This window comes from Citrus sinensis, chromosome 8 (assembly GCF_022201045.2).
Source record: "Citrus sinensis cultivar Valencia sweet orange chromosome 8, DVS_A1.0, whole genome shotgun sequence".
Lineage (NCBI taxonomy): Eukaryota > Viridiplantae > Streptophyta > Magnoliopsida > Sapindales > Rutaceae > Citrus > Citrus sinensis.
This window is the reverse complement of record NC_068563.1, coordinates 12,777,711-12,795,009: the sequence shown is the minus strand read 5'-3', so window position 1 is coordinate 12,795,009 and position 17,299 is coordinate 12,777,711. Positions and strand designations below refer to the sequence as shown.

Genomic DNA, 17,299 nt, shown 5'->3' with positions numbered 1-17,299 from the left:
TTATGTATTTTTGTTTAAATGGTCGGTTCTACCGCCTAGCATTTTAATTTCACTTTGCTAATTTATTTATATGGTCGGTTCTACCGCCTAGCATTTTAATTTCAGTTTATTTATTTTTGTGCATTAATTTAATTAATTTTATGTTTTATTATATGGCTGATTTTAAAATACCGCCTAAACTATTTCTTTTAATTTCTTTGTTTATGGCTGGTTTCACCGCCTAATTTATTTATTTTATTTATCTTCAATTTGTTTATTTTTATTTTGCATTTTTTTGCTTATTTAATTTCCAGTTTATTTTTATTTTCGCAATATTCATTTAGTGTTTTTGCATCACTAGTCTAGCACACATCATTAGCATTGCATGCGTCGTTGGTCTCGTACAAATAGTGGTAGATTAATTAGAAAATCACCTTCACCACCCTTAAATATGGCTGACATAGGCGCTGAAAATTTTTCGGAGCACGAAAATGACCAAGCCTTGCAAAATCTTCATGAACAACCTAGGACCTTTAGAGACTTCATGCATCCTACTAGAACAGGGTCACCATCATGCATAGTTTTTCCCTCCTGATGCATCACATTTTAATTTCAAACCTGGTATCATTCGACTTCTTCCTACTTTTCATTGTTTTGAGTCTGAAAATCCATATTTGCATTTAAGGGAATTTGAGAAAGTCTGTAACACATGTACTGATCAAAATTGTAGCATGAATATAATCAGGCTTAAGTTTTTTCCTTTCTCACTTAAGGATAAAGCTAAAACTTGGCTACAAAATCTTAGGTCAGAATCCATCAGAACTTGGGATGAAATGCAAGCACAATTTTTGAAAAAATTCTTCCCACCCACAGAACAAATTCTTTCAAAAGACAAATCACCACTTTCACTCAAAAACCAGGAGAAACTGGAAGACCATGATTTTCAAGCCAAATTTGCATCATTAGCTATAAAAGTTGAAGCATTAGAGTCGAAAAAAAAATGATCATGTAAAGTCTGTTCAAAATATTTCATGTTATGTTTGCGATTCTACTGATCATTCTACGCAGGACTGTCCAACTTTACCAGCTCTGAGAGAAAGTCTGCATGAACAAGTAAATGTCGTTGACAATTTCAAAAGGCCAAATCCAAATCCATACTCCCAAACTTACAACTATGGTTGGAGAAACCACCCAAATTTCAGTTGGAGAAATGACAACCATGCACAACCTTCACAACCAGTTCCTCCACGTCAAAATTTTCAAAACTCCCAGAGTTACCCACCATATGTCCCACCACCAAGAAAAAATCTAGAAGACACATTGCATTCGTTTATTGAAAAACAAGAGTCGATCAATAAACAAACGATGCAAACCTTAACCAATTTGACAGAAACTATCTCCAAACTTACATCTGTTCTGACCATACATGAAAAAGGAAAGTTTCCTGCTCAACCTGAACCAAACCCCAAGAGTCAACAACATCCTCAAATGGGAAATTCAGGAAACCAAAATATGAGTCAAGTCAAATTGGTTATAACCCTTTGTGGTGGTAAAGTAGTCGAAAACCACATTGTGGATCCTCGTGAAACTAGTAAAGATTCAATTTCAGAAAATAGGGAAGAGTTTGTCGAACCTTTAAACAATGAAAAAATAACCAACTCTCCTCTTGTACCCCCATTTCCTCAAGCAATGATCAAGTCAAAGAAATCAAACCACAGTCCAGAAATTTATGAAGCTTTTAAACAAGTTAAGGTCAACATTCCTCTACTGGATGTCATTAAACAGGTACCTTCTTATGCTAAATTTCTGAAAGATCTGTGCACAGTGAAAAGAAAACATAAGGTGCAAAAGAGAGCTTTTCTAGCAGAACATGTAAGTTCTATTCTCTCAACCAATAGTGCTTTGAAATACAAGGATCCTGGTTGTCCAACTATTTTTTGCACTATTGGGGATCATAAAATTGGACATGCTTTACTTGATCTTAGTGCCAGTGTTAATTTGCTTCCTTACTCAGTGTATCAACAACTCAATCTCGGTGAGTTTAAACCAACTTCTACCACTCTTTTACTTGCTGATAGATCGATTAAAGTTCCAAAAGGAATAATTGAAAATGTATTAGTCCAGGTCCATAAATTCATATATCCTGTGGATTTTATTATTCTGGAAACGGAACCAATTGCTAATGAATGCAAACAAATTCCTGTTATTTTAGGTCGACCATTTTTAGCTACTGCTAATGCTTTGATAAATTGCAGGAATGAATTAATGAATTTATCTTTCGGTAACATGACACTGGAACTCAATGTGTTCAACATGTGTAAACAACCTCACCGCCAAGAAGATGATGATAATGAGAATGAGAAAATTGATCTCATCGAGCCAATCATTGAGGAACACATTCAGGATGAGAATTTTACAAACCCTGCTGAAATTTGTTTTGCTGGTTCTTTTGAATCAAGTAAATAATTAGATTGTGATACTGCTGACACATGCCCTACACTTGATTCTATGCAGGTACCTATAGGTGACGATAACCAATCGAACTTTGAAGATACGGTGCAACCTGAGGAACCAAACGAAGAGGAAGCACCAGAGCTCGAATTAAAGCCCTTACCAGAAGAATTGAAGTACGCCTATCTTGGAGAGCAGCAGACATATCCGGTGGTGATTTATTCTTAGCTCACACATGATCAAGAAGGTAAGTTGTTATTTGTACTAAAAAGGCATAAAACTGCATTTGGTTAGACCTTAAAAGACACAAAAGGCATTAATCCTTTAATTTACACACACCGAATACACTTAGAGGAAAATGCCAAAACAACCCGTCAACCACAAAGAAGACTAAACTCTCATATGAAAGAAGTGGTAAAGAATGAGGTCCTTAAACTACTAGATGTAGGAATTATCTACCCTATCTCTGATAGTAAATGGGTAAGTCCAACACAAGTAGTACCAAAACAATCTGGAATAACTGTTGTAAAAAATGAAAAAGGTGAACCGATCCCAACACGAATTCCATCTAGTTGGCGCATGTGCATTGATTACAGAAAATTAAATGATGCCACTAGAAAAGATCATTTTCCCCTTCTATTTCTAGACTAAATTCTCGAAAGAGTGGCTGGACATCCCTACTACTGCTTTCTTGATGGCTACTCTGGCTATTACCAAATCCCTATAGCCTTAGAAGATCAGGAAAAGACCACATTCACATGCCCATTTGGAACATTTGCATTTAGGAGAATGCCATTTGGACTTTGTAATGCTCCTGCAACATTTCAAAGGTGCATGCTAAGCAATTTTAGTGACATGGTTGAAAATTGTCTAGAGGTTTTTATGGATGATTTAACTGTATTTGGTAATTCTTTTGATACATGTCTTGATAATCTAGAAAAAGTTTTGGAAAGGTGCAAAGAAAAAGGACTAGTTTTAAATTGGGAAAAATGCCATTTCATGACCACTTCTGGAATTGTCTTAGGCCATATTGTGTCTTCAAAAGGAATCGAAGTTGATAAAGCCAAAGTTGAAGTCATTTCGAAATTACCCTCACCAAAGACAATTAGAGAAGTTCGTTCTTTTTTAGGACATGTAGGATTTTATAGGAGGTTTATAAAAGACTTTAGTGCCTTATCTAGACCAATTTGTAGCCTCCTAATAAAAGACATAATTTGAATGGACTAATGATTGTCAACAAGCTTTTAAAAAAATAACTACCCTTTTGACGTCAGCCCCAATAATGCAACCCCCTGATTGGTCTTTGCCTTTTGAGCTAATGTGTGACGCTAGTGATTATGCCGTTGGCGCTGTTCTGGGTCAAAGAAAGGAAGGTAAGCCCTCTGTCATCTATTATGCAAGTAGAACTTTAAATAATGCTCAAATGAATTGCACTGCAACTGAGAAAGAACTACTTGCTGTAATATTTGCATTGGATAAATTTCGTTCATATTTAATTGGTTCATCTACTATTGTTTACTCTGATCATGCTGCTGTGAGATATTTAATGTCAAAACAGGATGCCAAACCAAGGTTGATACGATGGATCTTGCTACTTCAAGAATTTAATTTGACAATCAAGGACAAAAAGGGTGCTGAAAATGTTGTTGCAGATCATCTTTCAAGACTTACAAATGAGTCTTCAATTGACACAACACCCATCAATGATTCTTTCCCTGATGAATTTTTGTTTTCTATAAACAAAATGCCTTGGTATGTTAATATTGTTAATTATCTTGCAACAAGTGAAATGCAATGTGACTAGAGTTCCCAAGACAAGAAGAAATTCTCAACAGAAGTAAAAAGCTTTTACTGGGATGAACCATACCTGTTCAAGTACTACTCCGATCAAATTTTTCGAAATGCATACCAGACGACGAGGAAAGTAGGATCATTCAATTTTGTCATTCTGAAGCATGCGGTGGCCATTTTTCTTCAAAAAAGACAGCTGCAAAAATATTACAGTGTGGATTTTATTGGCCTACATTATTTAAAAATTCACATGCATTCTGTAAAATGTGTAAGAATTGTCAAATGGTAGGGTCTATTTCAAAGCGAAACATGATGCCTTTAAACCCCATCTTTATCATTGAAATATTTGATTGTTGGGGAATTGATTTTATGGGCCATTTTCCATTATCATTTGGATTTGTATACATTTTGGTTGCTGTTGATTATGTTTCAAAATGGATTGAGGCGATTCCTTGTCGGCACAATGATCACAAGATTATGATCCGCTCTTTAAAAGAAAATATTTTGAGCAGATTTGGAATACCTCGAGCCATTATCAGTGATGGAGGTAAGAATTTTTGTAATAAGCCATTTGAGTCCTTAATGAAGAAATATGGAATTATACATAAGGTTGCTACCCCTTATCACCCTCAAACAAGTGGTCAAGTTGAATTAGCAAATGGGGAGATAAAACAAATTTTAGAAAAGACAGTTAATCCAAACCGTAAAGATTGGTCTCTTCGACTAATTGATGCACTTTGGGCATATCGTATTGCTTTTAAAACATCTTTAGGAATGTCACCCTATTAGCTTGTTTATGGAAAATCTTGCCACTTACCAGTAGAACTTGAACATAAATCATTTTGGGCCATTAAAGCTTTTAAGTCAAATCTTGATGATGCTAGCAATATGCGTAAATTGCAAATAAATGAACTTGAGGAATTAAGGAATGATGCATATGAGAATTCCAGAATTATTAAGGCAAGAACCAAATTTTTTCATAACAAAAGAATTTTTCGGAAAACATTTGAAATTGGTCTTCATTTATTTTCAGGAAAGTTAAAGTCAAAGTGGAATGGTCCTTTTGTTGTAAAAAATGTGTATCCATATGGAGCCATAGAAATTGAGAATCTAAAGGATGGTGTCACATTTAAAGTTAATGGCCAAAGATTGAAACCATATCTGGAATACCAACCATATGAAGCAGATATCAAAATCCATTTGAGTGACCCACCAAAATTTTGATTAAGCCTTTTCATTTTAACGTTTTGTGAATTTGATTTACTGTTACTTTATCGTTTGAATTATTTAATTTTCTTTTCTTTTCCTTTTCCCTATGTCTTGAATGGAGTGCATTGCATTGTTTTAATTATGTGTTGTTTGACAATTGTGATTTAGCTCACCAAATTTTTATACTTGTCATGAGTACCTCCATGAGAAATTTCCTTCTTGATCATCTTAAAATGCTTTTTCATGTAAAATTTCACCTGAGGAAATTGCTCCAATTTTGTAAATTACACCCCATTTGGGATCTGCAACCACCAGAGTTAGTATCTCATGTGAAAGATCTAGAAAGAAAACTCAAGGAAATAGAGGATGGTATTTATAATCTGCAATTAGAACTGGATTCAATAAAAGGACGAAGGCGAGTTATATTCCTTGTGTGTTTTTGTTTTATTGTTCTTTTTCACTTTTGATTTGATTTTGCAGATTTGATTTTTTTTTTATTCACTCTCCCGTATAAATGGCGGATAACGGTACTCCGTGACTTTTTAAGTCGGTATTCTCAGTTTTCCACAATAACTGAAACCTCAATGTCAAGCATGGAAGAAATACAATAAAATTTGCATCAACATTTTCCCTCTCTCCCTCAAAATGCTCTTAAGAAGATTTACAAAACTCGTTGTGAACGATTGCGTTTGTTAATGATCAATGGGATTCCTGCTGACATTCGCTGGTTAATTGAAGCAAAGGTCCGATTGGCAGGTGAGTTTTTTGATCCATTCATTTCCTACATGCCTGGTTTTGGTAAAAGTAGATTTGCTAAGAAAAGAAGAGCTAAGCGACTTGGCTCTGAATGTTCTCACTGTGTAAGACTCACTTGCAAAAATCCACGTTGTAAAGCTTTAGGAATGGTTTCTGTAAACTGTGAAGATAAAATCAAATTCGTTAAGGATGGCATGAGTAAAGAATCATTAGATGATATCTTACGATCTCTTGAGACGCATCCGAGCGGATATGTTCAACGTGAAATTCAAAATTTGTGGAAGCTGTTCCAAAAGGAAAGCGCACAGTTTAGTCTTAGTAATCTGACTCTAAAAGACCATGTTTGCCAGTTTATAAGAAAACTGGATGGGAAGCCTATCCTCGACCCATAGAGGGCGTTCAAGCCGTTACTGGACGTAAAACTAGAGGAAGATGTGAGCCACAATCACAACTACCAGTAAATATCCTTTTATTTAACTGTTCTTTATCTTTTGCATTATTATTATTATTGTGTTTTTTTTTATTTTATCTAATCACTGTTTGCTTTTTCTTTTCACTATTTGTCTTTGAATTATTAAGCTAAAAGCTTCACGCGTTATTTGACAAACACACCACTCCATTTATAGATGTATATCATTATGTCCGTTGTTGAGTGTTAGAAAATGCATATTTATAAAGGAGAAAACCGTCATTTTACATTTTAAGTCTTACTAACAACCCTTACTTTTATGTATTTAACCTACTTGTGATTTAATTACATGTGTTTTATTTTAATTAAGTATTTTATGTATTTTAGGGGCATTATAGTCATTTCACAATAAACGAGAAATCAGATGGCAAAACGGACATCACTTTTGAACTCATGACGGTCGAAAACCTTAGGAGGAGCATAAAAGGAAAAATGGCACTGTTCACATGTACGGTACTATTCACGTGTACGGTACTGTATACGTTACTGTTCACGACACTGTTCACATAGACGGACCGATGACGTGGCATTGACTGATGAGGTATCACGATCCTGTTGGACTAAAATTCTTATATACTGTTGATGGTGACGTGGCAGCATATCAGTGGACGAAAAATCTCGTATACGGTGCATGCATCACACAGGATTATTTTCAACCAAACCGCGTTACTGTTCATCCAGGTCAAACCGTGTTACTGTTCATCCGCGTGGTCAAACCGTGGACTGTTGACTGATGACGTGGCACAATCCTGAGCGTCCAAACTGTTTTTAATCCGATGGCCATGATTTACTCCATGTATCTATAAAAAGGGGGCCTCTCCCCCCTAATTTGATATCTCTGAATCCATTTTTGGGATCCATTTTCTGTAATTCTTTCTCCATCTTGTATTTTCTTCATATTTTAATAAATTTCCATTTTGCCCCTAGTTCAATTATGAGTGGCTAATTTTCTTTCAAGCTTGGGTTGAAGGTGAAGTCTCAACATGTGTCATGGGCTTAATTTGGTAAATTTATTTTCTCTTCCCCTCTAGTTTTTGTGGATGTTTTGACTTCTCGTCGACAAATAATAATAATCTTGTCTAGATACCGCCTTGGTTACACCGGCTCTCTAGTATAAGGTTATTATTATTTGGCACGATAAGCCCTTAGCACCATATTGATTAGAGCGTGGTTCATGAGGTGTGGATTCCCCCCTCATGATTTCATTGGCCTTAATACGGATTATTTAGCCCATGATGTATGTTGATACGGATCTAGATACCCAAGTACGTCAATTTAATAGATTTCTCTTCAATTTATTCTCGCCATTGCAAGTCCAATTTTAGAATTTATTATCGCCATTTCAATTCCAATTTTAGGATAATTTAAATCACTTCCACCACAATTCCAACCACCCATTTACAAAATTAATTCTATATATAATTAAAATCCACCTCCTAGTGGGATCGACACTCGTCACCATTAGTCTATACTACAATAGATTCGTGCGCTTGCGAGTACATTAAAATTTGCACAACAAGTTTTTGGCGCCGTTGCCGGGGAGGTAAGTAATTTTAATTCGTAAAATTAATTTTTTGTGAATAATTTCTTTTATTTGTTTTCTTGTATTTTTTTATTATTAAAAAAAAAAGTGAATCTACATTTAAAGGTTAGTATTTTTTTTCTTTTTCTCTTCTTTAAAATTCTGCAATTTAATTTTCAATTTATTTTTCTTTGTAATTTTTTTTATTTTTATTTTATTTTAATTAATTTAATTTTTAGTTAATTTCTTTCACGTATTTATTTTTGTTTATTTTTATAGAAAGGTTGTAATAGCGCAATAAGGTTAGTATCGTAATTTCTCCCTCTTCTTTATTTTTAATTGTTTTGTTCCCATCTTTATTTTTATTTTATTTGTTTTGCATGCATGGTCGTAGGTCATTATTACCTAATCTTGAACCTATAGACCTTGAATTAGAAAAAACACTTCGCACACAAAAGCACATTAAAAATAAATTTGGAATGGATTTACAAGCACCACAAGAGAGGCCATTTAAGGACTATTTTAGTCCCTTAGCTAATTTGAGCACATCATGAATAAGATACCCAAATGTAGCTGCTAGAAGTTTTGAACTAAAACCTAGTGTGCTAAATTGTCTCCCCACATTCTATGGCTTAGAAAATGAGGACCCATATAATCATCTGAATGATTTTCATGCCATTTGTCAAACTTTTAAATATGAAAATTTTTCAGACGATGATGTTAAACTCAGATTATTCCCATTTTCTTTAAAGGATAGAGCTCGTTCATGGCTTAATACATTGCCTGCCAATAGCATTTCATCATGGGAACAAATGGTAACTAAATTTTTGAATAAATATTTCCCAGTGCATAAAACCAATGCTATTCGCAGGGAAATTTCAGAGTTTACACAGAGAGAGGACGAGCAATTTTTCGAAATATGGGAGCGATTCAATGGGCTACTCTTGAAGTGTCCACATCATGGGTACGAGAAATGGCACCAATGCCAATACTTTTTGGAGGGATTACTGCCGAATGTGCAAGAATGGCTAATGGCAACAAGTGGAGGAGAGCTAATGTCAAAAAGTGCATCAGAGATTTGGGAATTCTTCCAGCGACAAGCGGATAATTCCCAACAACGGAGTCGATCACTCAGGAATACTAGAAGAATTAAGGGAGCAAATGAGGTTCACATTGGCGAGTCAAGTTCAGAAATTAAAGAAGTCAAAGCGATAATTGAAGGTCTCTCTCGACAAATAGCATCATTATCGACTGCTAAATCAACAGAGCCACATGACCATGACTCATACTCAGATCAAGCCAATGCCATAGGTGTAATAAGAAAACCATCGAATTACAACCCATACTCCAACACATATAACCCTGGATGGAGAGACCACCCCAATTTTTCATGGTCTTAAGGATTCCAACAGAATGGACCAGCAGCTCCAGCTCCACCAATTCCACAAAATCCTCAAGCCTCTCAGCCACCATTTAGACCATACAATCAGAACCAGAATTACTCTCAGCCCAGACCATGGGAGGATTCATTCCAGAATCTTAAGAATCTTACTCACTCCACGATTGAGCAACAGAACCGCACCATTGATGGACTACGAAATGAGTTGAGAGCAGGCTTCAACTCACAAGCTCAATCAGTTTCAAGCCTCGAGAAGATGGTGGGACAACTTGCTTCTTCAGTTCAGACCTTGGCAATGACCGTTGAGAAAGGTAAGTTTCCAAGTCAACCAGTGCCTAACCCTAAAGGAGTGCATGACGCAAGTACCAATTCACCACAGCAGCATGGAGAAGTCAAAGCAGTAATGACCTTGCGAAAAGGAAAAGAAGTCGACAACAAAGTGGAGATGCCGGTAACAAAAGAAAATCAAATTGTACCTGTGAGTGTTGATGACTCATCACCGGAGGAGAAAGAAGAAACCAACCCACGAGAATACGTTCCCAAAGCTCCATTCCCCCAGAGGTTAGCTAAAGGCAAAAAGGGAAAATCCATAGGTGAGATTCTCGAAATCTTCAAACAGGTAAGTGTTAACATCCTTTTGCTTGATGCTATTAAACAAGTTCCATCTTATGCCAAGTTTCTTAAAGACCTTTGTACTAAAAAGAGAAATATGCATGTTCAAAAGAAGGCATTTTTAACAGAAAACGTTAGTTCTATACTCCAACATAAAATTCCTTTAAAATGCAAAGACCCAGGCTCCCCCACTATCTCATGTAGTATAGGGAACCACACAATTGAGAATGCTTTGTTGGATTTAGGAGCTAGTGTAAATTTGTTGCCTTATTCAGTATTTGTGAAACTTGGACTGGGAGAATTACACCCAACTCCAGTGGTGTTACAGCTTGCAGATCGGTCCACGAAAATACCTCGTGGTATTGTGGAGGACGTGCTTATCCAGGTAGACAAGTTTTATTTTCCTGTTGATTTAATTGTAATTGACACTCAACCAATACAGGAGTCAAGGAAGCAGATCCCCATTATTCTAGGCCGACCATTCTTGGCAATTGCGGATGCTCACATTCAATGCAGGACTGGAAATATGCAGTTGTCCTTCGGCAACATGACTATGGAGCTAAACATTTTCAACATTGCCAAACAACCTCACAATGCAGATGATGAAATTGTTGATGTGGATTTAATAGAAACATTAATTGATGACACTTTTATTTCAAACCTTAGTGATGATCCTTTACAGACATGTTTGACTCACTTTGGTTTTGATTTTGATATTGACAGATCGGTCGATGAGGTCAATGCCCTGCTTGACTCAGCACCATCTATGGACACTAATAAATGGAAGTCAAGAGTTGAGCAACTAGCACCATCAGAGAAGAAACTCATCCCATCATCAGAATCACCACCGAAACTCGAGCTCAAACCATTAACCAACACTCTGGAATATGCATTTTTGGGAGAAGAAAGTACTCTACCGGTAATCATCTCATCATCCCTAAATGACGAACAAAAAGGTAAGTTGTTGGATGTTTTAAAAGAGCACAAAGGAGCATTAGGATGGACCATAGCAGACATAAAAGGTATAAACCCAGTAGACTGCATGCATTACATTCACCTTAATGAAAATGCTAAAACTACTAGGGAGATGCAACGTCGGTTAAATCCTAATATGAAAGAAGTTGTTAGAACAGAAGTCCTTAAGCTATTAGATGCAGGTATCATTTACCCAATTTCTGATAGTTCATGGGTCAGTCCTGTGCAAGTTGTCCCCAAAAAGTCAGGAGTCACTGTAGTTACCAATGCCGATAATGAATTGATACCTACTAGAGTGACTACAGGATGGCGTGTATGCATTGATTATAGGAAGTTGAATTCTGTCACACGTAAAGACCATTTTCCTTTACCATTTATTGATCAAATGCTTGATAGATTAGCAGGACATGAATTTTATTGCTTTTTAGATGGCTACTCAAGATATAATCAGATCCCCATAGCACCAAAAGATCAAGAGAAGACCACTTTTACTTGCCCTTTTGGCACATTTGCATATAGGAGAATGCCATTTGGATTATGTAATGCACCTGCTACATTTCAACGATGCATGTTGAGCATTTTTTCTGATATGGTGGAACGATTCCTTGAAGTCTTTATGGATGACTTTTCTGTCTTTGGTGGCTCGTTTGATCAATGTTTACATCATCTAACACTAGTTCTGCAGAGATGTATCGAGAAGAACTTGGTCTTAAATTGGGAGAAATGCCATTTTATGGTAAAACAAGGTATTGTTCTCGGTCACATCATTTCGAGCAAAGGTATTGAGGTTGACAAAGCCAAGGTGGATCTCATTTCTAATCTTCCTCCACCCAAAACAGTCAGAGAAGTAAGATTTTTCCTTGGGCATGCTGGGTTCTATAGACGTTTCATTAAAGATTTTAGCAAAGTTTCTAGACCCTTATGCAATTTACTTGCTAAGGATGTACCTTTTGTCTTTGATGATTCATGTCTTGTTGCGTTTGAAAAATTAAAGCATTTGTTGACATCATCACCCATCATTCAGCCCCCGAACTGGAGCTTACCATTTGAACTCATGTGTGATGCATCTGATTATGCAGTAGGAGCAGTATTAGGACAAAGAGTTGATCGAATTCCCCACGTTATTTACTATGCTAGTATGACATTGAATGATGCACAGTTGAACTATTCAACTACTGAAAAAGAAATGCTAGCAGTAGTGTTTGCATTAGAGAAATTTCGATCTTATCTCATTGGTTGTAAAATAATCGTGTTCACAGATCATGCTGCTCTTAAATATCTTCTCACAAAGAAAGATGCAAAAGCTAGGCTAATTCGTTGGGTGTTACTTTTGCAGGAATTTGACTTGGAATTCAAAGATAAGAAAGGGACAGAAAATGTTGTGGCGGACCACCTCTCTCGTCTCCATTTTGACTCAATTACAGAGCCATTAATATTGAATGAGTCATTTCCAGATGAACAATTAATGAGTGTGGAATTATTACCTTGGTATGCTGATATAGTTAATTATCTTGTTACAGGTAAACTTCCAGAGCATTGGACCAAGCAAGACAAGGCTAAATTTTTTGCAGAAATAAAGAATTTCTTTTAGGATGACCCATATTTATTCAAGTATTGTGCAGACCAAATTGTTAGACGATGTGTCCCAGAAAGTGAAATTCAGAATATCCTTTCATTCTGCCATGAACAAGCTTGTGGAGGCCATTTCAGTGCTAAGAAAACAGCGACTAAAGTTTTACAATGTGGTTTCTATTGGCCATCTATATTTCGAGACGCTTACACTTTCTGTTCTTCATGTGATAGGTGTCAACGAATGGGGAGCATTACACGAAGGAACATGATGCCACTAAATCCAATTTTAGTGGTTGAGATTTTTGACGTATGGGGTATCGACTTCATGGGACCCTTTCCCCCGTCTTTTGGCCATCAATACATATTGGTTGCTGTTGACTACGTATCCAAATGGGTAGAAGCAATTTCATGCAGAACTAATGATCACAAAGTGGTGATAGCATTTTTGAAAAGCAACATTGTTTCACGCTTTGGATTCCCTCGAGCAATAATCAGTGATGGTGGTGCCCACTTTTGTAACAAAGCATTCAAAGCTCTTTTGACAAAGTATTCAATCACACACAAAGTGGCGACCCCGTATCATCCGCAAACCAGTGGCCAAGTTGAGATCTCCAATCGAGAAATAAAGCACATATTAGAAAAGACGGTGAGGCCAGACAGAAAAGATTGGTCATTAAGACTTGATGATGCCTTATGGGCATATAGAACGGCTTTCAAGACCCCGATTGGGATGTCACCCTACAGGCTAGTGTATGGAAAAGCTTGCCACCTACCTGTGGAACTCGAGCATCGTGCATATTGGGCCATCAAGAAATTCAATTTTGACATGCAGCAAGCCAGCTCAGAAAGAAGATTACAGATGGCAGAACTTGAAGAAATTCGCAATGATGCATACGAAAATGCCAAGATTTACAAGCAACGAATGAAAGTCTTCCATGATAAGCAAATTATGAGAAAATCGTTCACTCCAGGTCAGAAAGTGCTTTTATTCAATTCTCGCTTGCACCTATTCCCAGGTAAGTTACGCTCTCGTTGATCTGGCCCATTTATTGTTCATACTGTTTTTCCACATGGGGCAATTGAAATTAAGGACCCAAAGAACGGTGTCACGTTTAAAGTTAATGGTCAAAGATTAAAGTCATATCTAGAATACCAACCACACGGAGAAGACACCGAAATAAATTTGAGTAACCCACCAGATTTGAATTGATTTTTTTTTCCTTTCGTTGATTTGATTTTTTTTCTTCTTTCTTTTTATTATTCTTCTGCTAATTGAAATTATTTTTGCATAAGTGTGTTTGTTTAACTATTAAGTTTTCTTTTATCGTTTTTAATCATGAGTACCTTACTTAGACCGTTCCTCCTGAACATTCTTAAACCACTTCAACGTGTCAAAACTCATCTCAAAAGGCAGATTCAATTTTGTAAAACACATCGCATTTGGGCTCTACAACCACCAGAGTTAGTAGCCTATGTTGAGGGTTTAGAAAGCCAACTCAGAGACATTGAGAGAAGTGTTTACGACATCCAGTTGGAGCTTGAGGTAAATTCAATAAGAGGACGATTTTAATTGTGTGTTTTAATTTGTTTTTCTGTTTGTGTGCTTTAGTTTGTTACCCCGGTGAAGTGGCGGATAACGGTACTCCGTGACAATCAAGTCGGTTACTTCAGTTTCCCATAATAACTGATATTTTGAGGCGAAGGTATGGACAGAAACGAGATTCTAGCGAAACTTCACAAGCGATTCCCTTCACTTCCTCAGAATGCCCTCCTTACGATCTATAAAGCTCGGTCCGAACGCATGCGATTACTCATGAGGAATAACATACCTGCTGACATCCGTTGGTTAATCGAGGCTAAAGTACGATCGGCAGGTGAGTTACCTCCAAAATTTATTGCATACATGCCTGGTTGTGGTAAAGGAAATTATGCAAGAAAACGACGAGCTCGAAGAATTTCTGTTGCTTGTCATAAGTGTGCCAGAATGAGTTGCAATAAAAACCCATGTTCTTTAGGAATGATGTCTGATAACAGGGAAGATAAGATTCAATTCATTAGGGATGGCTTGAATAAGGAGTCATTGGATGATATCCTTTTATCTCTTGAAACGCATCCCAGTGGATATGTGCAAGGAGCGATTCTCCAGTTATGGTCATTATTCCAGAAAGAGCATGCACGATATAGTCTCGGGAATCTGACTATAAACGACCCTGTTTGCCAGTTTATAAGAAAGCTGGATAGGAAGCCTATCCTCGACCCATAGAGGGCGTTCAAGCCGTTTCTGGACGTAAAACCAGAGGAAGATGTGAGCCACAGTCGCAACTACCTGTAAATATCCTTTTACTTTATTGTTATTTTATTTCACTATTGTCTTATTGTTTGCATTATTGTCTTTAATAATTTTATTACTGTTTGCTTTTTCCTTTTTACTGTTTTCTTTTTGACTTGCGAGCCACGTGCTTTACGCGTTATTTGACACTGACATATTACCTCATACACAACCATGACCCACTATCACCAAGACTCTTAAATGTGATTTCTTTTTTGTCAAGCACTCACAAATTATTTTCGAGAAGTATCACAATGGCAGCTACTCCCAATAGACAATTCAAGAACATTTGTGTGCTTTCTGGATTTACCTATAGCAAACATAAAGAGTTCGTTGAGGCAGCCATAGATCTTGGTCGAAGCATAGCAGCGAGAAAATTACACTTGGTGTATGGAGGAGGTAATCGAGGGTTATCAAAAATGGTCTCAGAAGCAGCTTTTATCAGAGGAAGTCAAGTGTTAGGCATCATCCCAAGAGTCTTAAAACCATTGGGCAGTTCGTCTGACTCATCAACTGGAGAAGAGTTAGTCGTCTCAGCTATGCAAGAAAGAATAACTGAAATGCTTAATCATGCTGATGCTTTTATTTTCCTTCCAGGAGATCTTGCAACACTAGAGGCACTTATCACGCTAGCATCTTGGGCCCATCTGCACATCCACCAAAAACCCATCGGTTTGTTAAATGTCAATAACTTTTATGATGGCTTTATCGCATTTCATAATCATGCAATAAAAAACTATTTCATTCCCGCTAATGTGAAAAAACTCTTTATTTGTGCTCACACTACTAATGAGCTACTTGATCTGTTACAAGCTTATAGACCGGAGCCAGACCCCTGGACCTTTGTTTGGAGCGCCCAAATAATGATGGTAACAGTAGCCGCAGTAAGAAGTACAAATTAGATTTAACTCTCCGCTTGTAAATATTGTTTTCTGTGTTGCACCACCCAGGTGATGTCTTCTAAACTCTACTTCTTTCCTTTCAAACATTGATGACAATGTTTCGTTCTGGTTGGGGGGAGGGAATAGTCGACAATTGTGGAATTTTGGTTAAGTTTTTACTAATTTTTGTTGTAGAAACTAACTGTTGCTAACTTTTTGTGTTGAAGATGGCTGAATATGGAGTGTAGTTACTCTAGAAACGCATCTTCATTGTTTGGAAAAAAAAAATTCAAAAAAAAAATTAGACATTTTCTTTTTCTTTATTAAGTTTTGATGTTTATTTTTCTTCTTTTTAATTTCTCCTCTATGAATATACATTTTCTAACTTTTGAGTCGAAGATGGCTGAATATGGAGTGTAGTGCCTCTAGAAACGCATCTTCTTAGTAAAAAAAAAAAATCCATTTTCTTTTTCTATTATTTTAAGTGTACTTTTTCTAATTTGTTTTTTTTTTTTGCATCATTTTCACATTTCTGCATGCATATTTTCCTTTCATGTTTAGAATAGGTTGGGGGGTAGAATGTTGTTTAAAAAAAAAAAATTGTGTGATTTGTTTTAACATTGGGTGACATGATTAATTTTAAATTTTAGTATTTGTATTATCTTTGGTCTTAAGTGATGTTACATTATGTTTGCTACTCTACATGTTGATGTCGGAGACATATATGAGTTGCTTGAAGGAATGAACATGTCATAATAAGTACCAAGTGAGTTTTTGAGCCTATCATTTTTCTTGGAGAGTAACCCTTTTGCCCATTCTTTATATAGCTTAACAGTTTATTATTGTATACACGATCTCTAGATTTCTTTTGAGTTAACCCTTAATAAAAAAAAAAGAAAAAAAAAAGTGTGTTGCTACATTTGGAGGCCCATCTAACTAGTAGATATGGAAGTTTATTTAGAGCCCTAAAAGACGATGGAAAGGCCATCTTTGATCCGTTTGAGCCTTTCTAGCCATCCATTTTATTAAATATCCATAGTTAACCTTTTTGAGCCTTAAAAAAAAAAATATTTTCTTTGTCAACTTATCATCTTGACCCACTCCGATTTGGAGTATTACCCGATATCTTATAAGTTCCATCACCTATTTATGTTTGAGAAAATGTAAATAATTATGTTGTTCAGTGAAGTTATACCAAAAAAAAAAAAAGAACAACAACAAAACAAAAGTTGTTGTTTCAAAAGAATAAAAATAACAATAATAGGTGAAATCCACCTTGCAACTTCTGAAAAAAAAAAAATTCTCTGCATTTTTCTCAAACATACACTTTGTTTTCCTTATTTCCTTTCTTTGT

At 36.2% G+C, this 17,299-nt stretch overlaps 1 protein-coding gene and 1 non-coding gene across 2 annotated transcripts; one reads left to right on the top strand and one right to left on the bottom strand.

Moving 5' to 3' along the window:
* Positions 1–1,344: 1,344 nt before the first annotated feature.
* LOC127899320 (uncharacterized) lies at positions 1,345–6,578 on the top strand. Its single transcript, XM_052432672.1, has 6 exons — positions 1,345–1,724; positions 3,730–3,788; positions 3,875–3,894; positions 3,950–4,199; positions 4,232–4,267; positions 6,169–6,578. The coding sequence occupies exons 1-6, from the start codon at positions 1,345–1,347 to the stop codon at positions 6,576–6,578; spliced, it is 1,155 nt and encodes a 384-aa protein (XP_052288632.1).
* Positions 6,579–9,040: 2,462 nt separating this feature from the next.
* LOC127899532 (small nucleolar RNA R71) lies at positions 9,041–9,144 on the bottom strand. The gene has a single exon (XR_008051409.1). It is a non-coding gene; the product is annotated as a small nucleolar RNA R71 (small nucleolar RNA).
* Positions 9,145–17,299: the final 8,155 nt, after the last annotated feature.

Excerpts from the sequence above, each read along its gene's own strand:
- LOC127899320 (XM_052432672.1), top strand. The coding sequence starts at position 1,345 with ATGCAAACCTTAACCAATTTGACAGAAACTATCTCCAAACTTACATCT. Across the intron at positions 1,725-3,729 it reads ATTTATGAAGCTTTTAAACA|GTCTTTGCCTTTTGAGCTAA; the intron begins AGTTAAGGTCAA and ends ACCCCCTGATTG. Across the intron at positions 4,268-6,168 it reads AGAAGAAATTCTCAACAGAA|CAAAGGTCCGATTGGCAGGT; the intron begins GTAAAAAGCTTT and ends GGTTAATTGAAG.